Here is a 27,576-nt window from a genome sequence, read left to right as displayed (position 1 = left end):
TAATTATTCAAGATGCTATTTATTTTTCATATAAGATGAAGTCTTACATGAAAAATATAAAATAAAGTCTTCAATGAAGGCTTGAAACTTGGGTTTTGAGGCATGTAAATTTGGGTTTGAATTCCAACTCTGCCAAATATTTATGGTATGATTTCAGGCAAGTTATAGAACTTCGTTCAGCCTTGGCTTCCTTTTCAGTAAATAGGGTTAACACTTCCTCACAGGACCACTATAAAGACAGAAATGATAATACATATAAAGGGTCTAATAGTTTGGCATACAAGCTGTATTTGATAAATATTAATTTCCTTTCACCTTTCACTTGCCTAGTTAAGTAGGATGCTTTTCCTGAATTAATGCATATAACCTCACAGGCATCTGATGACGAAGGTAATTTAATATTTACAATGATCTGTTTCTCCTTTCAGAACTTTCTACTAACATAGTCATATGGGACTCACCTGTTATGCTGCATAGTAATCTCAAGGTTGGTGCATCTCCCCCAAAACCATTCAACATGACATCACTTGAAGCTTTGGGGACAGGAATGGTCATGGTAATTGGTTTGTGGAATTTTCTTCTTCTAGGTTCCAAAGTGACTATAGGGCTGAAGGTAGCTTTGTTGCCTAGAATCTTCTTAACCAGCTCACTGTGCATAGGTTGAGCCTTTTCAAGAAAAAAATAGTAACATTAACAATATATCTATATTTATGTCAAATTTCTTACTCAATGAGTTGCTTTTTAGCTCATAAATCAGTTTGGTGACTTCAAATATGGCAATTATAAGTTTAGTACTAAGCCCTCATATAAAACTTTAGGAGACCTACAATCTCTAAGGGCAGCTCTTACTCACCTGGGGATAATTTGACACATTAACCATGTATTTCCCACCTGAAAAGCTGATTTTGAATCACTAGAGTAAAAATCCATGTTAGGTTAACTTGTATCCAACATGGGCATACCTGTAGGCCCACACGGATCCTCTTGGTTAGCGCCCCCTCTGGAAAGACGGCCTGCACCTGGGGCACCACAGTGCTGCTCAGCACGCCTCCCTCTGGGCCAATCAGGTTGCTGTCCTGTTTGATGCGAGACACCACTGCAAAGTACTGTGGGAAGTCACGGGTGATGATGCGGCAGATTCGCTTCTTTTCTAGGTCTTCCGGGCTATCCAGCACTGAGACAAGAAATGACCCATCTTCATACAGCAAAGATTTCCTTCCAAAAGCATTCTAGCAAACTCCATGGCAGAGTTAATAGTAAATAAGTGTGGAAGCAAAACACCCTTTTTTTTTTTTAAATAGTAGGAAAATTTAAAAAGCAAGACTCCCAATCCTAACAACACCAGAAAAAAAAAAAATTGCAGTCTTTCAAGACCTATCAGCATTTAGTCTGCACGTTTTATTTCTCCGTGGAAACTAGGTCTTTCCAGGGCACTGTGAAAGGAAAGCATCCAGTTCCAGAAGAAGGAGTGCAGGGCAGCCTGCCTTTGTAAATGAGGGGTTTTGAGGGCAAACCCGGAGTGGAAATGAACCTATCCTATTCTTGGTTCACATGAGGTACAGGAAATCGCTTCTGGACCTCTTTTCTTCACAAATTTCAAAGTTAGCTCAACAACCAGTTATTGCGGTTTTAAGAAGAAATATGGCCCTTTCAGTTCTCAGGGCAATAGTGCAGGAATAAAATCTGTCCTGTAAGGGTAAGGTTTGTCTTTGTGTGTTTATTCTAGTGACATGGTTGTCTCTGAAAGAGTCACATATTAAAAAAACAAAACAGTGATTATAAATTCAGGGTTTGAGTATTTCCCTGAAACCATTAACTGACCAACCATATCATCTACTGTCAGGAAGATAGGATAAGTGGCTCTTTGTAAATCGCATTAGTGTAGATATGCAGAGCAACACAAAAATCAGACTGGCTTAAAAGGCAGAAAATCTGCACTAAGGTGATCACTGAATTTTCAGGGATCACGGAAAGTTGTTTATTTTTGGAAATCATTTGCAATCCATTCTAGAGACAGGAACAGCAACTATATTTTTCTTGACAATTGAATATAACTAGAGAGCAAAAGCCAGAAGTCCCAGGATCTGATCATACATAACTGAAAACTGATGCGCCGACAAACACTAGAACGTACTTACAAAAGAATGCATTTCCAAGCATAGAGAACACAAAAATGCAAAAATCTGATTCTTTATTTTAAAACAGGCTTTATACACAGAGAGTTATACCAGAACTCGTCAAGGACAAGATGCAGTGTTTATGGCAGTGTTAATGACAGGTAACTATCTCAGAGGAAAGTATCCTAAACCTAAATGCAGGCAAAAGAAATGGCTCCAAGAAGCAGAAGCAGCTAAATATTGCAGGGAACAAGCTTTATCAGGAAGAATCCTGTTCTTTTTATCTTGCTTGGAAAATACTGACCTATGCATCTAGAGGGCATAATTTCTTTTTCCATCTACCCCTTGGATAGGGTGAGCCTGGCCTCTATTCTTATTCCACCTCAGCAGGATGCAGAAAGAAATACTAAAGCTGCTGCTGTCCGGCTACACCTACTATCCGCAAGCCACGCCCGAAGCTTCTGGCAGCAGTCTGCAAGGTTGGGAAACATGATAAGTAGCCACACCACTGCGTGTCCAGTTCTGTACAAAATTTGGTACGCTCTTGGCACTTAGGCAAAGAACTTGCCATATTTGTGTAGTTACTTAAAGTGGAACCATGGGGTGCCTGGGTGGCTCAGTCAGTCAAGTGTCTGCCTTCGGCTCAAGTCATGATCCCAGGGTCCTGGGATCGAGTCCCACATTGGGCTCCCTGCTCAGCGGGAAGCCTGCTTCTCCCTCTGTCTCTGCCCCTCCTCACTGCTTATTCATTTTCTCTCTCTCGCTCTCAAATAAATAAATAAAATCTTTAAAAAAAAATAAAGTGGAACCCATCTCCTGGTATTAGGACTGGGACTTCGTTTTTATGCAGCCTAAGGAGGCCAGAGAATGAGCCAATTCCCTCCAGTCACACTGAGATATTTCAACCTATGGCTAGATGGCCCAAGCTGGATTTGGGATTTACAGACATCAAAGCCGCAACAAAAAAAATAAATTCCTTAACTCTATGTGTAGGAGAGTATATAAAATTCTACCCCAGCTAATGCCTTGTTTGAATTATATGTAGATGTTTGAGTGAACTTAATTTTCCTATCTCTTTAATAGAAAGTTTAAACAGGAGGTCATATTATCCTCTAATGCAGTAAAATAACACAAGGACCACACATACCCAAGCCCACCTCCCCTCCCCGCCCCACACACATAGACACACCCTTAGGTCATAAGAAAGAAGTAGATCATTTTGGGTGCCTGGGTGGCTCAGTTGGTTAAGCGACTGCCTTCGGCTCAGGTCATGATTCTGGAGTCCCAGGATCAAGTCCCGCATGGGGCTCCCTGCTCAGCGGGGAGTCTGCTTCTCCCTCGGACCATCTCATGCTTTCTCTCTCTCTCATTCTCTCTCTCAAATAAATAAATAAAATCTTAAAAAAAAGAAATAGATAATTTTAATGCTTCCACTTTAGAATTCTTTTAAAACCCTTCATATGAAGTACCTTCATCCATGCCATTAAGGATTTCATTCAACTCGTCTTCAGTGTATTCACAGTAATGCTCTTTCCAGCTGTCCCCGTTCTCACTGCGTAGGACCACCAGTTCCCGCTCCTTTCCTCGAAGGGCAGCGAAATGAGGGATCTCCACGATCACGGGCCTGACACGGTAAGGCAGAACATTCAGTGTGGACGAGATCTAACCAACAGCAAGACAAGCACCTTGACTCTGTCTGTTGCAAAGTGACCTGGAAATTGTTCTCTTTCCCGGGACAGTGGCATAGCGGGCTGTCCTCTAGAGCCCATCGGCTAGCAGATGGTCACACAGGAGCACTCCACCTCGGGGGCACCAATCCTTAAGGGACATGCTGCTACCTTAAGCCAAATAATGTTTCCCTGGGAGTGCATGTGGCATTCTGGAACTTCTCCTTTGATCAATGTAAGTATAACACATTTAACCAAAAGAAATGTGCATGCATATCCATGATGTGTGCCAATCTCCTAAAACATTTTCTACAAGGTGCAAATGACAAAATGGGTTGAGAAGGAAAATGGCTCATATGTTGCGTAATTGGATGTGTTGTAAACAAAAAGATGTCAGAAAAGTTAACTACTCGGGAACTAAAGAGACATGCGCTCATGGTTTTTTGCATATTTTCTTTTCAATCAAGGGAATAATAGGCATGTGGACACAGCGTGCCCTAACTGAGCAGCACCTCAGCAAACAGCCCAATTGTGTCCCATGCCTACTAGACTCAGGATCCAGAACATGCACTGCCCTGACGATTTCAGGTCGCATTCACTTTCAAAATTTATGGAGGCTTCTGGTTTTTCAGTCCAGGTTGCTTTGACACAGACTTCAAATCTATCATAACAACATCATAATAACTAGCACGTAGTACAACTAGGCAGATCTCATGCTTTAAACGAAAATGAAGGTCACAGCACTTTAAGGGAAAAGATATAAAAAACGTCACTCAAAAATAAAAAGTCACATACCACAAGGGTCAGAAATGGTCCACTAAAGATAGGTTATACAGAATTTAAATCATAGGGAGGGACATGTCATGGGCACAATGACAAAAAGAGAAATCATATTGCAGAAGGAGGAGAAGAATGGGGGCCAGCAGCCATCAATTTGTTTTAAGTCACTCCTACCCAAGGAATTTGGTTCCAGGAGGCCCCAGCTGAAGGATGCGGCTGACCAAACTTTCTCCCTCATTAAGTGGGGGAGGGGCCGTTGGCAGGTGAAGTTTACTGAGTACATCCAAAGCAGCAGTGAAAGAAAGAACATAAGTAAGCTTCAGGTATTGTTTTCCACAGAACCCCGGCTGATCAACAGGGTGAAGTGTGGTTTCACACTGCGTTTGGTTCTGCCCCCTCCATTGGTCACAAAGAGCAAGGAACTGAGACCCAGAGTGTACAATGGAGGCGCGTGGAAGGAGACACTTAGGTGTTGGATCTGTCCCTACTTAACGTTCACTGCCAGGGCATGAGCCAAAAAAATAAACAACAACAAAAATATGCTCCACAGGAAAGACAAAGCTGTTGGGAATATAATAAAAACTCTGACTCTGCAGAGAGGGCAGATGTTTTCATGAATATTCCTCAACAGATGTGGAGTTTCTTAAAAAGCCTAAAACTACCTGAACATAAAGGAGGGAAAGGGGCCTGGTACAGAAGATGAAAGGGATCATTGGGCAATTTATTCCAACCATAATGGCATTTCTGACGCAACCCAGAACTTCACAGGCTCCTAAATCTCTGGCCATTTAGGAGGATATGGGAGGTGGCTTCTATAATTGGAGAATTTCAGACACCCCTTTTCAGGTGCGAACATAATTTGCAGCAACCTGTTAATCATTTGCTCCAAATTACAAGGCTTTAGAACGTTTCCCCAAGTTCTAAAGCAAATCCTCTCCCCCAAACAACAGCAGCAAAGAGTACATGATAAATAGGACTTCCAATTTTTGAGCACAGAGACTTGATATGAAAAGACTTAAATACAATTGATTTGTTTCAAAATATTTTGAAACTTGCCCCCCTCCAAAACTTCATCCTTTTGTCAGTTTTCAGAGGCAGCTAGTCATTTCTTGGCATATTGAGACACCACTTCATATGTAACAACAGCCGTACAAGCGGAAGAAGAAATGCTAACCTCCGCTCAAAATTGCTAAAATGAGCATGGCAGAAGTTAGTCTTGGTTTTGTCGTCTTAATAAAAACTACAACTAAAGAGACTGCTGGTGTAATTTTAAGACTCAAGATAGCAATTTTGATAACAGAAACGACAAGTCACATGGAGTAAATTTTTGGATATCCTATAAAGACAACACTGCTTTCCAAAGATAATCATTCTGTTTCATAACTACACAGGACTTTAAATTTAGGTTTGGAATAGAGTAGTGTTTTTTCTTTATGCCTTTACCATGTGAGTCTCAGGATTAAAAAAAAAAAGTACCTACCATTGGCTAAAACACAATCATTCACGTTGGGAGCCTAGCAGCTATCGTCATATCCAAAGAGAAGGAATCCTAATTCACCTGAATGTTGAACTCATTCATGCCTTAAAATAAGAAGCATGTGACTAGAGTCAAGCACCGAGGTGCTACTTCCAATTTTTAACTAATTTCACAGGGGCCAATCTTCTTTCACGACGTTACCGACGTACCTTTCTTCATTCCATCCTAGGGATTTCATGTAGAGGACACAAGCTCATCGGTGACTAAGCGGGAGGTTTATCAGAAACCCTTACCCAAGGAACTGAGCACCAGAAGGTCCAACTTCGATCAGGCGACTGGCCAGGCCTTCTCCTTCCACCATTGGAGGCATTGTTGCCAGTCTATGGCGTTTGACCAGGCGGCAGGTGACTCGAGTTGGGGCCGTACATTTCCGAGGTGGAATAATGATACGGAGCCCATTGTGTCTGCATCCTCGCATAGCGCCACCTCGAGCATCCACCATAAAACTAACCAGGAAACTAAAAATTAAAATAGAAGATCAGCTGCGTCTTGAAATACTAGAAGCAGATAAACAAGCTTTGTCAAGTTAACTTTTTCTCATACTGCTTTGTTCTTTTTAATTTATTTGCATGGGGGCAAAATATTTGTCCTTAAAAGTTATTTACTTTATTTCTGTTTTTGTCATTGTTTTAGTTCTTGCATTATTTTGATCTGTAACTAAAGAATTTGGCTGTTTTTTGTTGACATCGGTGATATTAAATACAAACTGTAAATTAAAAATCTGTCCAATTGACTTAGAAAATGGAATGAAATTATATGATGAACACTGATGAGTCTTCTTCCATTATAAATGCAAAGACTTCTGCTTCTGTCTGGGTGTGTCCTGAAAAATCCACATGCTGAAATAATGTCAGGATAGAGTAGAGAGAAAAGAACAAATTGCAGTTTTTCTAAGTTAATCCAATCTGACTTTTCAAAATTACATCTTGTCCAACCCATTTTAATATAATTCTATGACTTAAAATAAAAAGATTCATAGGCCTTCTCCCAAGATCAAACACATGTACATGCATCCTGCTCCAACATCATCTTACCCAGGATGCAGGTTTTTAACTTACTGCATTCTAAAGAAGGAGAAGCAAAAAATTAAATGTTTTGGATAGAATCAATTTACTGGTTGACATGTACTTTTTCAGTTCCTAAGTAGGAAGCTCTCTGCCATACCGGTCTAACTGAAGCAAAGATGGGGTGGGCAGGAAATAAGATTATAAATCCCCTCCACTCTGTGTTTTGAAGAAAGAAACCCTGGGCTCATGCTGATAGAAGAGATCTGTGCCTCATGATTTTCCCCAAATTATAGTGAACTGCATGTGGAAAATCACAGCTAAAAATTTAGAAATGTAAAGACTTCTATCTGGCTATTATTTTGCTCTTTTACTAAGTTAATTGTTCATGCATAAAAGAATTATAATCCAAGTGACTGTTTAAGTGTACCAAGAGAAAGGATTAGTTTTAAACTTCCAGGTTATTTCCTGCGTGATGGTCTTAATGGATCCTGATACAGTTTAGTTCGACTTCTTGTCACTCTGATAGTCCTAACACTCATTTAAGTCTTGGAGGCACTCACTTCCACAAGGAGCGAAAATTAAACCAGGCAATCCAAGTGCTGTACACAGATACACAAAGACACAAACAGTGTGTACACCCTTATACAGATGACATTACTGTCTTTCCCAATTTTCTCACATTTGCAAGATTTTATATACCAAAACAAAGAGGAAAGCAACATACAGGTGTATTATGGATCTACTTCTAGCTTAACCAGCACAAGAACTACATCAGCTTCACCATGTCTAGATGTTGCATCCATGACAACATTTAAAACATGTGAAAGATATTTTATCCAGGTAAGTTATAGGAAACACAATACACTGATGTTATTTTTAGACAAGTGATGAAAAATACGTTAACATCTTCTTCATAGCAGGACACTGAATTCGTTAAGCATGCTATTAAACAGAAATCCTACTGCTAGTAATAAAAATGGATGCAGAGGAGCTGGAGTGCCTGTCTGAAGCCCATCATGCAGAATGGGACCACAAGTAGATCTGTCACCGTCCTTCCCCCATGCAGGAGCCAGCCCAGAACTACCATTCACACCCAGCCCTCCAAGTTTTTAGTAGAGGGCAAAAAGTGGGGAGTATAATCAATTGTTCAATACTCAAGAATGGATGTTTCTGGTCTTTATTGAAAAAAAAAAACAATGAAAAAAGGTTGGCTGCTTTTCTTATTACTAGTCCAAGTATGAATTCTTAAAAAAAATCTTTTCTATTTGTGTTTTAAAATGTAGTATTGCTCAAAAGAATGGAAAAAAAACTGATAACACTTCTAGATGAATACAGAAGTTTCTTCTCCATTTTATTTATTTTTATTTGACCATGCTATTAATGTCAATTTTTATAAAAACTAGGGGCAAAGCTACTAAGTTTCAACCAGTGTTTCTCTAGATACACTGCAATATTTCTGACTTTCCCTAATTGTTTTTTTCATCTTTTGATTACCGTCACCACTGATGAACAGAACAGGGACTCAAACTCATAAGAAATTATTATAATACACGTACTCAATTTTACCAGTCTTTCTACCTTTCGAAGGCATTTAGGGAACTTTCACACTTACATTACATGCTACTGTGTTTCCACTATATTTATTCCAGTGATGACTTATGGCCTATATGATGTCCCCAACTAGAAAAATATGGAGAATGTCTTCTAGGGGTGCATCTTCTAAAAAGGTGAATGACAGTAGCTATGTTCTTAGCTGTAACAATGTTTCAATAACTACACGTTTGATTACTTTCTCTGATTTTGTGTCATTGACTGTTCCTTTTGAAATCCTCTTTTGTTCTCATTTACTCCACAATTTCCATTTCCATGCCTGAGAAGCATGCAATGTTTGTTACCCTCCTATTGGTGGGCGCCCTGCATGGAACTGAGGACACTGAAATTGAAAACATCATTGCTCCTGCCAAGCAGCACACAGTCTAAGCCCCAGGTTTCACATGATGGTTTTACTTACTCAGAATCACTTCATTTCCTGGTCAATCAGAAGTGAATTATAACCACAAACAGGAGCCACGTAAGTACCATACTGGCAGTGACCTTGTTCTTCCTATGTCCCCCCAGTGCCTAGCACAATGTACATGGAGCACATAGTAGGTAGTCAATAAATAATTGTTGAATAAGTGAATGAATGGAAGAATGAGAAGAGCAAGTTGTAAGAAGTAGTATATATTTATATCTAATAAAGAGAAAAGGCAGCAAAATTGAAGGTAATTTAATGGTTTGGTCTCTGGACAACCAATCCAGTCAGAACTCATTCAAATTACTAGACTCCGATATTTCAGCTCATAAAATAGCAAAATAGTTGGGAAGGACTATACTCAATGTTAAATATCCCTCGACAGGTCTTTTCCTGCTCCCAACTAAGAGACCCGATATGTTTATTTCCCCCTGATAGATGATTAGTAGAAAATGGGAGCAACCAAAAATCAAGAGTTCGAATATAACACAGGAAACAATTTTATCAGGGGTGAAAATTTCATGAAGAAAGACCAAAGATTGGAAAATCAAAATAAAAGAACTTAAAGACTGAATCTGCAAGTAGATATATTTAACTCTAAGTGTCTTGGCATCCTATAGAACTGGAAAGTAATATTTAAATACTGCACCCAACCACAGCAAATGGGGAAAAGTAAGGTGCCAATATGTGCAATTCAGAGAAAAGAAAAATTACATATCCAAGGAAAACAAGCCTTTGTGTCTTTCTCAACTAACTAAAGGAACTAACAGACTAACAAAAGTGATAAGTTCTGGTGAGGGAATTGTCTTCAGCCAGAGAAGAAGGGAGAGTCGAGTGAGGGGAAGGGAGATGGAGAGGGAGAGGAGAAAGAGGGAGTGAGAGAGAGTCAGAGGCAGGAGAGTTGAGAGGAAAGAAAAAGAGAAAGAGGTCAAGAGAGAAACAGAAAGGTTAGAAGAACTGAATATTAATTGTCAAAATTGATAAAAATGTTTATAAATTCAGCAAGAAAATACTCTACAGAAATCAAACTCAAATAATGTAATTGCAGAATAACAACAAAAAAGCTGAATATGCAGAATTGTACACTAAAAGAATTCTTTGTTTCAAATAAGAAGGAATAAGAGAAATAATGATTCAAGTCCTGATGAAAAGTCTTTTAGATAAAACATGCTAGTTAATCCCAATAGTTTATAATATACAACTGGGTAAGCACTTGAACACTTTCATTAAAAATACCAGAATATCAGAAGGTCTCACTATTTGGATAGGTGGTAGAATTAGTAAAGTTATTCTGCGATGTAAAAAACAGACTGTAAGAGACCATTTACTTTTTTGTACCACAGGAAAAAGTGAAAGGCTGGAAGCTATGAGTCATGAGATGAATCAGCTCACATACTAGAGATGATTAAGTAAATATGATTTTCTCATATTTTCAGGAGATTAAAACTGGGACAAGATAAACCTGCAAACATTTGGAGATGAAAGGAATTAAAGTAAAAACATGTAATTAAATATGTACAGGGGAGATGATATATGTATGGACTGAAGCTCAGCTCTGCTGCTTGTGAGCTTGAAGACTGAAGCCTAGTCTGTCGATGAGGGAGAATCGTAATATTACCACTGAGGTTGCAGTGAGGCTTAAACCATGTGTGGGTAAAGCATCTAGAATTCAATAAATGCTTGTTCCCATCATTTTCCTTTCCCTACACCCAGATGATTTTATGTATTTTGAATCTCTTAAAAATTATAGTGCATTACAACACCTAAAAAAGAGAGAAACTAACTTTTATTGGGTATCTAAAATAAACCGGGAACTTTGCTAAAGCAGTTTAATGTGATGGTGGAGTTTTTATTAGTTTATGAACTTCACTATTTAAATAAGCTATAAAGGTACTATTATCACAGAGCACAAAATGCAGCAAGTACCATGCTCTTTCCTGGATGCCATCTATCATTAAATTGATCTCTGTCTTGAATTATTGCTGTAACCTCAAGCAAGTCACTTCCTGCCTTAAAGTTTTAATTTTCTCATCCACTAAATGAGAGACCTCGGCTAAATAAACTCTACGGCGATCTGGTGTTAAAATTCTATGTGCCCTTTCCTGTTAACTAAGCTTAGGGAACATACTGAAATGTGTCATGACTGTCAGATGCTCTGTAAGAATTTTTATTTGGAAAATAAACTGCTTTTACTCCAAGAAAGATATATTATTTTTGCTGTATGGTTAAAACAGTCAACGAACAGTTTTGGAGAAAATGTGGACACGTTGCACTCAACACTGACTGACGACTGTACAGACAAAATTTATCACAGACTATACTCAGCTTTAATTGCATATCTTACTCTCCAAATGAAATTCAGCAATCATGCAAAATAGAAATTCTTATTGAAGTTTTCTAAATTGTGAGAATACAGTGTTATCACAATTTAAAAAGAATAAAAAGCAAAAGCCGTCCGCCATTATTACGCAGAGGATTTGCCTGCAAATACACAATTTGATTAGCTAAACAGGTACATGCTTCAGAGGAGGCAGCAGAAAACAATGATTCTGGTCTTTTGAGGACCATGTCCTCCACCCCAAAATTTACTAATCCTCAGGTTTACTTTTAATTCATCCAGGACCATGGGGTGGGGACAGGGAGGAGATTACAGCATTCAGAGTTAGTTATTGGGTGAAGATAGGAAAAAAAAAAAAAGTCTTCAGGGTGCTTCAGTGATCCACATATACATAGCAAGAGGGCCTTAAATTAAATCTGATTTCTGGGTTTATGTGAGAAAACAACATCATGAGCTCTTTCTCCTCTGTAATTCCCTTAATTCCTTCCTTGTCCTCCGAATTCTACAGACTGAAAAACTGATGGGAAATCGCTTTGAAAAAATTGGCTCTAATTTGTTAAAATCAATTATTTATCACTCACTGTGTTCATGTATAGAAACATAATATTTAGTGTGTGTTTCAGAAAAAGTAAAAGGAGGGATACAAAATTTCCAAAATTGGAAAATAAAAATTGTCTTATCTGTAGACAATCTGTAGTATCATGGTGCATGACTGTATAATACAAATACTAGCAGGGCGCCTGGGTGGCTCAGCTGTTAAGCGTCTGCCTTGGGCTCAGGTCATGATCCCAGGGTCCTGGGGTCGAGTCCCACATCAGGCTCCCTGCTCAGCGGGAAGCCTGCTTCTCCCTCTCCCACTCCCCCTGCTTGTGTTCCTGCTCTCGCTGTGTCTCTCTCTGTCAAATAAATAAATAAATCTTTAAAAAAAAAAATACTAGCATCAGCAGTCTGATAAGAACCTTTAAAAATAACCTTACTGAAATAATAAAGAACAGATATTTTTAGAACACTGACCAGCATCATCCTATAGCACAATTTCCAAAATATCAAAAGGTTGCACTTAAAGCAGTACTAGAAAGGAAATGCACTATTAATAAACTTTCAGCCTTTGGGTCACCTAGAATATGGCTTAAAAAAAAAAAAAACCCTGCTAAGTGACACTTAAAATCATAACCTTTAATATAACTTTAAAATAGCTCACCCAATTTGCATAATTGCCAGAAATGACATTCTTCAGCTCTATGTAGCACTTTTTCTCAAAAAAGAAATGGAGACGTGGAGACCCATGGCCAAAACAGGCTTTCACAGTAGGTCTACAATAATTTTGGTGCAAGCCCGCCTGATTTCCAAAGAAATTTTAAAAAGTACCCACTTTCTTTCCACCAGAGAGAAAGGGAATTCAGCAATGGCCACAATTTGGAGAAAATAAATCTCTCTCTGTCTCTCTGGCTAGGTATCTTCACACTAAAGCATCCTGAGATAGGGTATGTGCAGAAGGCGATGGTGAAAGAGGCAGAGGGGGAGGCCACATGGTCAGAGAAGGAATTATGCAGAAGTTCACCTGCTGTTGTCACGACCAAGACATGGAGAGGAGCGGCTGCAACAGAACAGATACTTTAGCACAGAGAAGGAATGGATAAAGTGAAATATAAAGAAGGAAATCAGAAGTGACTTTCAACTGAAATATATTACTTATACACCAATACAGTATTCATTGAAAAAAAGATGGAAATACAAATGAGATATAGCTCTATGCAAATGCGGAGAGAAGAGCAAGGTATGGGGGTTCACAGTGACTCCCAGTTGAGGGAACTGGGGATAGGATAAAGTCACTGGATTTGGATTTGTAGCCTTATTCAACACTGGCTGGGGGAGGGATGCAAAACGTCAAGGTTCTTATAATGAACATCACAGAGTCTTCGATTTGATGGACATAGTTTGTCTCCAAACTTTTCATTCACACTTTTTTTTAATACTTTCAAAATAATGGTAATGCCCTTTTGGGCTTCTACCAAAGAAACACAAAGGGAAGAGGCACAATTTAAAGATTAGCTTCAATGACAAAGAGTAGCATCAACTCTAAGGTAGAGCAGGTAACATTAATTACCTACTAGTAGGTAACAAAAAACTATGCAAAGAGTGCTTTTCTCAAGACTTTCATTCCCTGCTTTGTGGTTTGTTGTCCTCACTGGTCATATTGTCTAATCCCACTTTACAATCCTTTCATGCCTCTTCTACCCGAGTCTGCTCTTCTGTAAAACCTTCTGTAAGTTTTCATACGATTCACTTGCGTTTTCAACACCTGACAATATACAAAAGGATACATGCTGAATGGACCAGAAATCCAACCTTACAGAACAGTTGTTTTGCACTTAGAAAATAATTTTCTTCATCCAAAGGAATTTACTTTCCTGTACCTTAAAAAAACTAGGGTGTTTGAAATACTTAAACAACTAAATTAACTGATCTAGGTATTTGATAAATATTAATACTGTCAAATGAGAAACAGTCTTGACTTCCTTGAGTTTCTAAGATCAACTTCCACTATTTGAGCTAGTTGCCTGCACAGGTTTTTTTTTAACTGATTTTATTTTTTAGAGTAGCTTTAGGTTCACAGCAAAATTGTCAACATGTTTTTATGAAAAAGAAGTCCTTTAACAGATCCCTTTTTTATGGACTTCTAGTAGCATAACATCATGAAGTGGCATTTAATTGCTGGCACTTGGCTGGCATTAAGGAACTATAAAAATAATACCATTGAAATAATAACACTTAAAATGAATCATAAAACTATTACTAGGAACTGTGCCTTTCATTTGTTAATTCATTATGCACTTCTGAAATGGAGAAGAATTATAAAATTCAAATTCTTGCCCAAGCTTATGTTGGTATGATCATGACTGGGATGCTAGAAACTGATTAGACTGTGAATCAGGAACACAATCCAAAATCCAAAGAACAAAAACAAAAATATTACTGTGAGCCTTTCTTTTGCCAGATATTTGCTGTATATATTGGGCAGAACAGATTATTTTAAGCACTGATACCTACTCTTTTGTAGTCATCGACATTAGTCAATGGAAAAATAAAAGAAAATTACTAATACTGCCTACTGGTAGAAGCTGTGTCTTCTATTACTCTAAAATCCCTTTATGGAATCAAATAGAACATTATACACAAAATTAGTGGCATGTACATAAAAAAGCTGACTTTGTTATCTCCTTTGTCTAAAAATCATTTATTTCTTACATTTTGGGCAGATTTTGAAGTGGCTTAAGAATTCTCTCAATTAATTAAAGAAAAACTTAGTTCCTTAAAAAATATATAAAAACTACTACACAGGTGCCTCATGTATAATGAACAAGTTGAAAAAAAGAAATCATTATTAGATGATATTATGAAAATTATTCATATACTTTAATACCATGGTAGCTTTCAAATACCATGACACTCAAAATCATTGTGTTTTCAGTGTAAGTATTCATCCCATTAGAGTCATCTGTTGCATTGTGTTCATTCAAATGCTAGAGACCTAACTAAATGACAGATTACCTGATAAAAATAACAAGTTCAACATTACCATTATGAATTGTACTATAGTGGTATTGTCATTTAGAGGATTCAGAATACATTCTGCTTAACTGATTTGGAATTGGTGAAGGATTTGGAAGATGTATATGAGGGTTATATAAATAATCTATTGAGTACTTATTCTTTCTAGGCAAAATGCTAATCATTTAAGAAGCATTTAATCCATAAAGCTCCCCTCTGGGGTCCATAATATAACACTCATCTTACAGACAAACTGAAACTCAGATATTTTACATAACCTGCCCAGTGTCACATACTGAGTGTCAGGGTCAGGAGCTGAATTCTGACTGGTCTGACTCCAAAGCACACTCTTAACCATCATGTTATCTCTCTTCCACGGATTATCTTTCAACGATAGAGAGGTGTGTTTCTTAAAGGTAAGGGCTAGATCTTACTTATCTGTTTTCCTTACTGCCTGGCATAAAGTTTGGTACTTTGTAGAATTCAACAATGTGTGAAGAACAAATAAGTGAATGGAAGAGATTTAAGAAAAAAGCATTTGAGAGAACTAGGTATATGTTAATTACCTAGATCTCCCCAATAAGCAAAGCTTTATGAGGCAAAGTTGTTCCTTTCTAACGGTGTATACATAAAACATACATATTTGGACTATTGGTGCTTGTAGAAAATGCCCATGCTCAGGCCACAACAACAGAGATTCAGATGTAATTGGTTTGAGTTGGGGCCTGGGTATATTTTTTAAAGCTCTGAGGTGATTCTAATGTACAGCCAGAGTTGAAAATTACTTACAATCAATGATCATGTTTGAAGTTCATAGAAAATTTGGTCTATTACAGAACAAGAGCTTAAAGACCCTTATCTTAACAAGTGGTTAACTTTTAACCACTGGATGATCCTGTTTCATCATAAGTTATCAACTAGAATGCATATATCTATGCATATATCTAGTTTTATACAACTGGTATGTATATTGATGTCCTTAAACTGAGTATTTTATTGCCCTTCAGCAGTTAAAAGACTTTAAGAAATCTTTTTTAAAGTAAATTATTTATCTTGAAAACTGGAGTATTATGATAACACTTTGACTCTTGCAAATTCGGCTACTGATAGTAATCACACTTTGCCTAAAATAATCTTGTCACTTTGTAGGCTGGATATAGACTTCAAATATTTTATTACGGTTTCTAGATTTTATTATCCCCTGATACTGTAGGTCCAAGCCTCTTTTCCTCCTTAGCACTGTTGAGAAATTTAGTAGCAGAATGTAATGTTATGCTCTTAGAATAATGTACAGATGTCAGATTTTAATTATCTCATTTTATACCTAAAAATATGTTAGTAAATTTGGATGAGGTTTAACTTGGTTTTTACTCCCTTGAAATGACTCTGGCATCAGGAACTGGCTTTTACTTATTTAACAAGGAAAAGAGTATTATGATTATTTTTAATATCTGTATAACTAATTTTATATTCTATGAGCCTGTAGTAGAAAATTAGACTAAAAGTTCCCAAATTTGTAATGACAATATCTTCAAATGCTTTTCTGAGAGAATATTTTAGAATAATAAAAACAAGAAAGCACCCACCACTCAAAATAGTTCTGGGGATTATGGATAAGGAGTTTGGGATAGTAATTTATATCAAAGTACTGCACAGATAAAATACAAGTGGGGCTTTTTTAAATGAAAATGAAAGTGATTAAATGAAAAATATTTTTAAGGTTTATATATAATAATAAAATTACTATACAAGTTGAAACTACCAAAATGTAAGGGAAAAACCAATTGTGAAGAGGGTTACAATTTAAAATCCTTAAGAAAATTATTTTCTACATAATTGAATTCTTACACCTTACAAACATCTTTAAGTATGTTTAAAATTATTAACTCAAAGTCCTACTTTTTAATGAGTTTATACAAACAGGCAGCATTTCTTAAGTAATGACTTACATATTATCTGGATGACTTTTAGAAGGTGACTGAGAACCTGACTGGTTGCATTCAAATTTCCCTTTTTGGTATATCCCTACTTCAAACAGCATATGAACTCCTCTATATATCTTTGTGATTAAAACTTCTGTAGACATTGTTTTAAATGCATGAATATGTGAGGAAAGGCATTTATTAAACTAGTCAGTTAATCTTAGTACATAGAACTTTCTAGAAACCAAATGATCCTGCTCCTCTTTTTAAGATGTCTTTAAGACAAAATGTGAATAGTAAGGAGCCCACTGGTATATTCTGGTTAGTTAGCAAGCTGTCTGATGCAATTCTACTAGTTATTTTAAAACAATAGTTTTTCTATGCTAAATTCAACCCTTTTTGCTCGTCCATTTGTGTAGGTAGAGTCCACACTGGATAAAGCATTGTTATTTACAAGTTTAAACAAAGGTCACTTCCCCTGTAAGCTAGCCATCAGCTAAAGCTACGGGACAAAGCTGTTATTTTCACGCTCATCTCTTTTTACCTCTTGATCTGGATACATAATATTGATTTACTCACCCTGAATGAATAGGGCTGGAAGAAAGAGCCACGTTGTCTAAGTTCTCAGTGCCCCAGCTGAGACGGTAAGAATTCCTTTCTGCCTCCTTGGCTAGAGTTGACACCTAAATACAAAGAACACTGGATTTAATAAAAATACTTTCCTTCAATTAAATAAAACATAGTGAACTCTAAAAAGTAGTTATCACAGGAAGGTGATATTACCATCTTTTCATGTAAAAATATGATGTAAGACCAAGCCATTTAAAATGTGTTTTATAATACATTCCCATTTAAATTATACTATCGACCTAAGACCACATTTGTGTAATTATCATGAAAGAGAGTAGGTATTCACATCTACTTCTCTATATCCAACCAGCTGAAACTGATAAAATCACACCTAAGATTAAAATATTCCATAACAACCTCTAACAGTTTTCTGATAACAGATAACAATTTTAAATATAAGGTGTATTTTTACCTGTACCTTTCATTTTCTATCTTAAATGCACCCCATCTCACTTTTTCCTTTAACAGAGATTTTTATAGAGACGTTAATTTTTATACATAATCTCCACAGAAGAATTCGGTAGAGCTGAAGTAACAAGCTGTATATCACTTTAGAAAAGCCCTCAAACTCTTAGCCCAGGTCGTCAACTGAATTAAGATGATTTCTTTTCAGATGGAAAAACTTTCTCTGGACATTTCCGGCAACAGGGAACGTCCGAAAGCTCTCCAGAAAGCTGAAATGACAAAGTAAAAAGTCACGTACCTGGTGGCTGGGGATGACAACTGTGTCGTCAATCATGGCACTGTCCCTCAGGTAAGAGGCATGGCTCAGGGTGTGAGACCTGTCGGAACTGAAGGATCGGAGGCTGGTAGGTTGGCAGGAGGCCATGGTCATATACCAACAGCCGGAGCAGGGTTGGGAGGATGGAAGGATGAGCCGAGCAGGAGAGTGAAAAAAGCGCGCTATTAGCTAACAGTGCAACTTCCAGGGGTACATGAATTGCCACCGCGGGAGAAGGAAACACAGGTCTCTGTGTTGCCCTCCCTCTCTGTCCAACACCTAAACGAACACATCTTTTGACTGGTTCCTAGCGCTCAATGGCAAGGGCACAAGGGAATCCAGAAGTTAAAATCTGATACTTCTAATCTGATTTATTTTCTCCCCAGAAATCTTTGAAACCAGCAGCTCACTTACTGCCAGGACAAGAGATTCACACAGGAAATTATGCCAGAAGAGACTGCTTCAATCTGTGGTAAATGTCAATCTCCCTGCAACTAAGCAAAATATTAAGGGGGGAGGAACGAGACCCGCCTCGGAAAGAACAGAAAGGAAGCATGGGTTTCATCCTCGCTCATTTTCCATTCTCCGCATGCCTCATTCTCCTCCTCTCCAACTGCGAATGACTGACCATGGGTGCCTTCCCCTGGAAGGTACAGAGTGAAATGAACTGTGGCCAGATGCATGCTTCCTGCGGAAGTGCAGTTCCTCTTGTTTGTCTCTGGTGTCTCCAACAATGCTTTCAAAGGGCAGCATTGTTCCCCTTTGCATGTCCTCTGTGTGGTGAGTGAGACACCAAAGAGTGCTGGTTGCTGTGGCAATAAGATGCAAGAGCACAAGAAACCGTTTCTAAGCACCAACCCAGGACACAGACACATCTGTCAGCACAGAAACAAACCGCCAGAGACACAGCCGAAAACGAGGTTTGGCTTCAACATGGGATTTAGGCCTTGGGAATTGATGCTTTATAGATTTGAGAAGCCTGAATTTCCGAGTTCTGAATTATATATGCAAATGTGATGGGTAAAGCTTGACATTTGCATAAGTGCCGTTCATTCCTTCCTAATCAATTTGTACGATCAAATGACAAATAGACTGATATCTCAAGCTGTATTTTATACACATTAGTCCAAGAATTAAACATCTGTATTCAAAATAGTAGCCCAAAGCCCATAGGGAAAGAGAGAGAGATGCAAGCTTTCACAATATTTATAGAAGCAAAGTTTCATTTACTTTCAGCTAGTAGGTATTTGGCCAGTGAAGCACTGTAGAATTATGGACTAAGTGTCAGGTTAGCATATTTCTTAGTAGAAGCTATTTTCATTTTGCAAATAGACCTAATTTTGTGAGCCACATACTGTCATTTTTATGAGCTGTTGATATAGCCAACTTCAATTATCTTTGAGGAAATCATCATTTGGTAGATCAATCATAGTACTTGAGGGCTTTCTCCATCCTATTCTGCTGTAGTTTTTTTTTAAATTTTTTATATAATTATTATTTATTTGAGAGAGAGAGTGAGAGAGAGCATGAGATGGGGGGAGGGTCAGAGGGAGAAGCAGACTCCCTGCTGAGCGGAGAGCACGATGTGGGACTCGATCCAGGGACTCGGGGATCATGACCTGAGCAGAACGCAGTCGCTTAACCAACTGAGCCACCCAGGCGCCCTCTGCTGTAGTTTTTATGCCCCCCAAATAGACCTGGAATATTAGAAGGTAGGTGACATGAATTAAAGGAGTTGACTGTCTGATCTTGTATAAATTTTTGTTTATAATAAAACGAAATCTAAATATAATTCGGTAATTCACTATTTTATGTTATATAGGTTCTTGAAGAAGACTGAGGCTCCGGACACAGCCAAGGCAGGGGCAGCCCAGACGCCTTAGTGAGACCATCCGTAGGGGTTTTAGTCCTGGCAGCTGATATTGGGGCTGGTTTTACAGGTGTGCAGTTGGATTTTGATGGTGCACTTCATAAACAGGCTGCAGCCTGCTAGGATTAACTCTGGCCTAACCTTGAATCTCTATCCATGGCTTTAGAATTCAAAGGTCCGAACTGTAACTTTATGCATGTAAAGGTGCTAAATTGATATGCATGAACAAATGCATAAGGAACAAGAGGTATATAGGACTAGACATGCCTGCGCACAACGTAACTGCCACCACTGTAAAGGTCTAAACTTTGAAAGGAGGCAGCCAGGTCCCAATTGCCACCCTCAGGGAGAGACCAGAACTGGGTGGATGTCTGTCTACTTAGGAATGAGGTATGAAACAGCTCATTTGGCTGCAAGCACAGAGCTGCATTTTGCACTCAATATACCAGTAATAAAGGTGGGTTTGTGATATCTATCTACCTGATACCCAGGTCTATCTCTCAATTGGTTTGAATCAGGTGGGGAAAAGGGGTATCGGTGTTATTTTTTGTCTTTCCTAAAGCCCCAACAGACAAGAAATAGAGAGGGAGAAGAAAAACTAAGAAAGAGATAGAATTGACTTACAACCAAAAAGGAGATTAGGGTAGAGAGAGAAAAATATTAGGATATGGAGACAGAGAGTGAGAAAAGTTGGAGAGACAGAGGGAGGGAGGAAGGAGGAGTAAGCTAGAACTATGCCTAAATATCTCTACTTCTATGATTTTATTCTGGTTTACTGTTTACTGCCTTCTAAAATACTAATTGGATGCTTAATCAATGTTTATAGTTTCTAACTGCTCTTTTTTCTGTATAGAATTTACTTAAATAAATAAAATTAGAATATTCCAGCAGTAGAGAAATTATTCTAATGGAATAATGACCAGCACAAACATCAGGAATAATTCAAGTCTCTGGATAAAAAATAGTCTACCCTGACTTAAAACATTACAAACAAGGTTAAATATTTTACAATCCAACACATTTCTTTTTCGGTAAGTCAGAGGTCATCCTGTTCAGTTAATAAATTTATAATAACACATATCTATAGGAGTATAAGTCTGTACTTGCTGTTCAATGAAGGGTTGTGCCAAAAGTTATGTTACGGTCTTAAATTTTACTTCTTTGCACTACAGTAAACTACTCTGTGGACATAGGTAGTCTGTAATTTCATTGAAAAATGTAATAATCAGTATCTTAGTAAGCTGTAGGAGTAGACGTTCAATTAATGAAGTTTTTGAACCCTATTAAACTAGTGAATATCCAAAAATTTCAATGTGTTTGCTTTATTGCATGGAAAAGCTTCTGTGGCTCATTGATACTTTGCATTTCACATTAAATTTAATTTGTAAGCAATAATAAAATAAAATGGACACAAAATCTAACTAATAAGAACTTGGATATGTTTTTATCCATGTACATTAAATTGTTCTGATTTGTGTTCTCCTGCATCCATGTACATTTTAGGCATCAGAATGGTTTTTCTACCATCTCCAACTATGCACAGACTGATGAGGTTCCTTTGGGGAAACCATGCTAATGTTTCATCAACCACAAGGTGGAGCTGTGACAGTTAAACAAAGTCATGCCAGGGGCATGTCTTTGACTTGTATTCTAGTAATATATTCACCCTTCTAGCTCAGTTATTCAATTCAATACATAAAAATCCTAATTTGAGAATAAATCCATAATTCTAGAATATAAGCACCTCCTGCCAACACATACATACATACACACACACACATACACACACACACACACACACACACATATTACACAGAAAGCAGGGAAATGTGAATGTATTCAGGAAGTTTCACAGTGTTTTCATGCTATTTAATACCTACCTGGGCATGGTACTATTGAAAGCATACCAAATAAATAACGAAAAGTAAAAATGGTTACCAAAAAAAGAAAACTCCCATTGAATTACATAAAGAAAATTTTTTAAAAATCAGTGAAACAAGAAATCCATGAAAATGAGATGTTGCCTGTAATTCCACGTTGGAGATCATGAATACAATCTAGGGTTCTCAAAATGCTAGTGTGGACCTGGAGAACAGACCATGGTTTGTTTGTTTCATATCCGCATCTTTACATGCTGATAAGTGTTCAGTTTAAGTAGAATCATCATACCATGAACCCGTTTGAATAGAAAGTATTGTTCTAAAGTTTCCTTAACCTAGTACTTTCAAAGAAGGAAAAAGGATCAGATCAAGAACTTGATAAAATAGACCATGTTGAAAATGAAGGGTTTTTTCTCTGATAGTGATATGATTATTTATAGGTTATTATGAATTTGTGTAAAGCCATAAATTTCATTTTATCGAAATTTGAAATCTTTTCCTAAGAATTTCAGATTGTGATGTCCAAATCTATCTGTATGTCAGAATCCAGTATATAAAACACTGGTCCTATCACCAGTCCCCCCACTCTCACCCCAAGTGGCTCTTCCTTCTCTTGACCCCAAGGACCACCCTCCATCTACATCATCAAAGCCAAAGGGTCAATCTAACCATCTTCCTCTTCACCCATCCTATGAAATCCATCACCAAATCTGGCTGCTTTTACCTCATAGATATGCTCTCAAATTTGTCATTTCCCAAATTCTCTCCATGATTGCTACCACCAAGGTTAAAGGTCAAGTCTTCTCTTAACAGCTTCAGCTAATATTCCTACAATAGTTTTTCAGATGTTTGCAACTGCCAGGTTTGGCCCTTTGACAACTCTCCTCTAAAATTCATTGTTTAAGTTTACAGTCAGAGGGACCCATCCAAAATGCGGACAAGATCTCCCCTCCTTCACACTTATACTCTACCAATACTGCACTATTCTTTCTCTCATACACCATGAGCCTTTGCTCATGATCTCATTAAGCCTTCAAATGCCCTCCCTACCTTTCCTCACCATCATTACCCATCACTGTATCTCAGTTTGGCCTCATCTCCTCCAGGAAACCTGAGCCCCGGGGCTTTAGTTGTACTCTGTGGGTCCCACTAGCCTAGTTTCTCTCACATCCCCTCAGACTATGATTTTAACAATCATGTCCTGGTCACATTTGTATCTCTAGCACCCACCACAAAGCCAGCCCAGAAAGGCACTTATTACATGCACACTGAATTGTTCAAAAAAAAAAAAAAGAAAGAAAGAAAGAAAAAAAGTAGGGAAGAGGCACTGATGCTCAAGGAAAAACCCCAAGAAAAATCTGTTTTTGCTAATTATCCATTTAGAATTAACTACGTTTTAAGGTATTTATTTCTTAGACTATGAATGTGTTAACCACAGCTTAGAATACAGCCAAGACTAAAACTATAAACCTAAGATTACTGATTACTGAAAAACATTACACTATATGGACAACCATATGTTAACTGAAATTGGCAGTCAATCCTTTGATGAGGTACCATGGGATGTTCTTATTCAGCTTGCCTCAAAAAATAACAAACACCAGTTGTGCTAGTTAATAATAATCAGAAAATAACATCGATTTTATACTTCAGAATATGACATGAACCTCTTCAGATTTGTCTATAAAGCCTGTGCTCCTTCAGATTTTGCTCAGATGCTTTTGTATTCAAGATCTTGGAGGATTTTGGTCTAATTCTTTTTCATGAAAAAGTCAGTTTCAGGCATTTTCCTCCTGAATTTGTTTCTTTTTCATCCTTCTTCACAACATACTTTTATTCACAGAATTTATGCCACTAACAAAAATACCCATAAGGTAAAACAGTCCTTTTTAATTGCCTAGAGAAAAAAGTGGTAAATGATTACAAACACTATACTGAAATGTAGAGAGCTCTTTACTTATCATTGCTCTGCTTCTTACTAGTTGTTGGACTTTTATTAAGTTACTTAATCTCTCTGGGCCTCAGTTTCCTGTTCTTTAAAATAGGCACTTAAAGTTGCTCGAGATACAACATGCCGAGAGTAGGGCAGAACCTGCTAAGTATCAATAATTATGTCTACTTTTTTTTATTATCATCATGAAAAAGTGTTGCATTGCCTTCTGGCCGATACCAATGTCAGCTTTAGGTGAATACCTGTCAGAGCGTGCTCCCTCCAAGCTGTATCGCAGGTAATTCATACCATCCAGGAACTGGCTGCTGGGTAGCGAGTCATCACCCAGTTCTTTCAGATCCTCGGGCCTAAGGTATTCTCCCCCATCGCCTGTCATTGTGTCATCACCTTGAAGCAATCAGAGGATTAGTATTAGTATTAACTACAAAATAGGATGATGATCATGAAAAAACATCAGAATAGCGTGGACATCACCGGAACACCGCACACCCGAAGAAAACAGAACACATGCAACCACAAAGTGCTAAAACTTAGAGAAACAATATTTGACCCATTTTCCAATTGCTTACCAAGAAGAAAGAATTACCTGAATTGTAATTCTCTTAATATCCATTTTCTTTACTCATTTTTTTTTTTTTTACCATAGCTGGTTTATACCTTGTACTATTTAACATAGTCCACTATGTAGACTACTCAACTTCTAGACATAGTTCCAATAATTTCGTACATAATGTCTGGCATTAACAGTCTCTTCGTGTCATTGGCAATATGCTAAGAAATACCTACTGCTCCAGGCACCTGGGTGGCTCAGTCGGTTAAGCGGCTGCTTTCAGCTCAGGTCATGATCCCAGGGTCTTGGGATGGAGCCCCGCATCGGGCTCCTTGCTCAGTGGGGAGTCTGCTTCTCCCTCTCCCTGTCCCCCACCACCTTGGCTCGTGCTCTCTCTCACTATCTCTATCTCAAATAAATAAAACCTTAACAAAAAATAGAAAGAAATATCTACTGCTCTAAAATATGTGATATAGTATGTGGAGGGATATGATTTATAGGATTAACAAGATATGCACATTAGGGAAAGAATACTAGAACAAAGTGAGCAGATTGTGACATTTTAATAAACAACCTGGAATTTAATTTTAAAAACATTACAGAGCATAAAAAGGATGTTTTGTTGGAAACTAGGTGGCTTCCCAAAGGTGAATGATAGGGAAAATAGAGAATTAAGTAATCAAGTAGCGGCAGAAAGAGATGACTAAGTGTGGTAGCTCATATTTAGAAGATCAAATGGTAAGGGTACATTCCCTGCCTGTGACTAGGAATAGAATGCTTTCAAAAATATCTTTTTCAGGTGAGTCAATAAGTAATACCTCATTCACAGAAGTGCTCTGTATGCCATTAATATGCTGACATGGAGAAATAAATAATATAGCTGAGAGAAACTATTTTTGATGACTCCTTAAGACACTAATCACACACTTTAAGCCTGATGATCTATGTAAAGGACAATTTGAAGGAATGTACTTCATTCCTATAAACTAAGTTAAATATTCATTATTCTATACTCATTTGTTTCAAATAATTGTTCTAAATAGCACTAATTTATAAAGGTACAGCATTAAAGAATTGTAAGAAAGATATATGTCTTTGACATTTCACTGTTTGTCTATATATATGATCTTAAGATCATATATATATTTTTGCATAAATGAAATTGAGCTCATATTTCACTGATGTGTCACACTTTCGCCATTTTGTATTAATAAAAACAATAGGTAGCAATTAGTATATTCTGGCACTTGATTACACATTCTTATATGTTATTTAATTCATACAACTACTGTGTGAGATAGATCACATTGGGTAACTCCAATCAGAGTGTTCTTAGACAGAGACACAGAGGAAAATGCCACATGAAGGCAGAGATTGGAGTGATGTGTCTACAAGCCAAGGAACAAACACCAAGGATCGCTGACAGCCACTGGAAGCTAGAAGAGACAAGAAAGACTCTTCCTTAGAGTATCAGAGGTTAGTATGGTCCCGCCATAAAATTTTCATTCCCAGAACTGTGAGAGAATAAATTTGAGCCACCAAGTTTGTGGTAATTTCTTGTGATATTCCTAGGAAATTCAGTGAAGCTGGAGAAGGAGTCACTGAAGAAGGAATTGGAGCTGATCATTTGTTTGGATTCAGTTTTAATGGGCAGAGGCTGACACTACTTTAGGTGAGAGGCTCATGTGTAAGGGGTCATGGAGGGCAATAAAAACTGAGAATAAAAGAGTAATACGCGTTACTTATTTAGAGAATACTACCCGAAGTAACTTGGCAAAAGTTAACATTCATGATGGTGAGCAATGGCAAAAAGTCCAGGAAGAAAGTTAGTGTCTAAACAGTGATCAAATCAAGGCTAGACATCTTACTATAAGCCTTGTAGGACTTAATTGTTTCTACTACTTCCCTCCTCTTATGTAATTGGTAAATCTTTACATAGGAGTATTTTTATGAGTCAAATAAGTTGGGGTACCCCTTTGTTTATTTCTGGGAGAAAAAAAATTCTAAGATCAATTCTCTGAATTAGTTTACCAAAACACAGGCATTGTCTGGTTTGGATATAAGTCTAAATTATTTCCAGAAAAAAAAATATGTGAACTTGTTAACATTTGGGAAGACTAACTCTACTCTTGTTTATGAAAAAGTGGAAGAAATAGTTAGATGAAGTATCGGTCATGTCATACAAGGAGGAAGTGAGGAGCCCCACTGTCAAGAGTTCACAGCCAAAGTGTGACAAAAGGAGATAATCGATGGTTCCTCTACATTTCATCGTAACACTCAGCCATTCTGGAGTTCTCTTGATTATCATTAGTACACATCATTCCAGAGAACCAGTGGAGGAGTTTGTACAAACCATCCATGCACAAACCTTTGAGTATGTGGGACACATGGGTCACATTTCTACAGGTGTTTTAGTTACATAAGTGTTATCACCCCTGAGCCCCACCATATAACTTACTGCTGTGGAGCTGAGTCAGCAAAGGTAGGGCTCAGCTCATGATCCTATGAAGATGTAGAGGATTACATTTACAGCTGTGTTTTCATCTGCACGGTACAATACTCTCAGGTTGAATTCCCATTTCTATCTTTTCCTTCCATTTCTCTGCCATGTTGTTCCATTAGGACTTATTTATAGTATGACCGAGCTATTATAACAGCTTTCATACTGGGTTTACATTCCCCATCTACCACTTAATAGCTGTGTACTGTGGAGCAAACTACTTAATGTGTTTAAGTCTTAGTCTCGTCCTGTTCAGGTGAGCTTTCCTCACCTGAAAAAAAATGAGGGGAAATCAATAGCCTAGCTCTCATGTGGATGCTATGGGAATTAAATGAGACAATGCACCTAGCATTGTGGATGTTTAGTAAATGTTTTCTCCTCTGTCAAATATATGTGCTTCCTTCCAATTTCTTCCTAATACACTCCTTTAGTGTATCACTGCTGGTTTAATCTTTGTGAAAATCAGATTTGTTTCAATCATTAATCAAAATGTTTAATATATCCTAATTTCCCACACTTCTCAGTTAAGAATTCAAACAT

The 27,576-nt window shown here is 37.7% G+C and overlaps 1 protein-coding gene across 39 annotated transcripts in view; it reads right to left on the bottom strand.

Moving 5' to 3' along the window:
- ANK2 (ankyrin 2) overlaps positions 1 to 27,576 on the bottom strand; it is a 633,020-nt gene that overhangs the window by 43,233 nt on the left and 562,211 nt on the right. For 10 of the 39 annotated variants that reach the window (XM_032401030.1, XM_032401034.1, XM_032401024.1 and 7 more), the window contains 10 exons: positions 24,229 to 24,373; positions 22,036 to 22,047; positions 18,268 to 18,370; positions 17,514 to 17,617; positions 13,022 to 13,057; positions 6,335 to 6,559; positions 4,739 to 4,837; positions 3,587 to 3,741; positions 963 to 1,174; positions 462 to 666 (listed from right to left, as the gene is read on the bottom strand). In XM_032401030.1, the coding sequence (XP_032256921.1) occupies positions 462 to 666; positions 963 to 1,174; positions 3,587 to 3,741; positions 4,739 to 4,837; positions 6,335 to 6,559; positions 13,022 to 13,057; positions 17,514 to 17,617; positions 18,268 to 18,370; positions 22,036 to 22,047; positions 24,229 to 24,373 (1,296 nt within the window). The remainder of the gene's footprint in view (positions 1 to 461; positions 667 to 962; positions 1,175 to 3,586; positions 3,742 to 4,738; positions 4,838 to 6,334; positions 6,560 to 13,021; positions 13,058 to 17,513; positions 17,618 to 18,267; positions 18,371 to 22,035; positions 22,048 to 24,228; positions 24,374 to 27,576) is intronic. The other 29 variants (XM_032401043.1, XM_032401056.1, XM_032401053.1 and 26 more) reach the window with 11 other exon arrangements.

This window comes from Phoca vitulina, unplaced genomic scaffold (genome assembly GCF_004348235.1).
Source record: "Phoca vitulina isolate PV1807 unplaced genomic scaffold, GSC_HSeal_1.0 scaffold3, whole genome shotgun sequence".
NCBI lineage: Eukaryota > Metazoa > Chordata > Mammalia > Carnivora > Phocidae > Phoca > Phoca vitulina.
The sequence above is the reverse complement of the archived record's forward strand: the minus strand, read 5'-3'. Positions and strand labels throughout refer to the sequence as shown.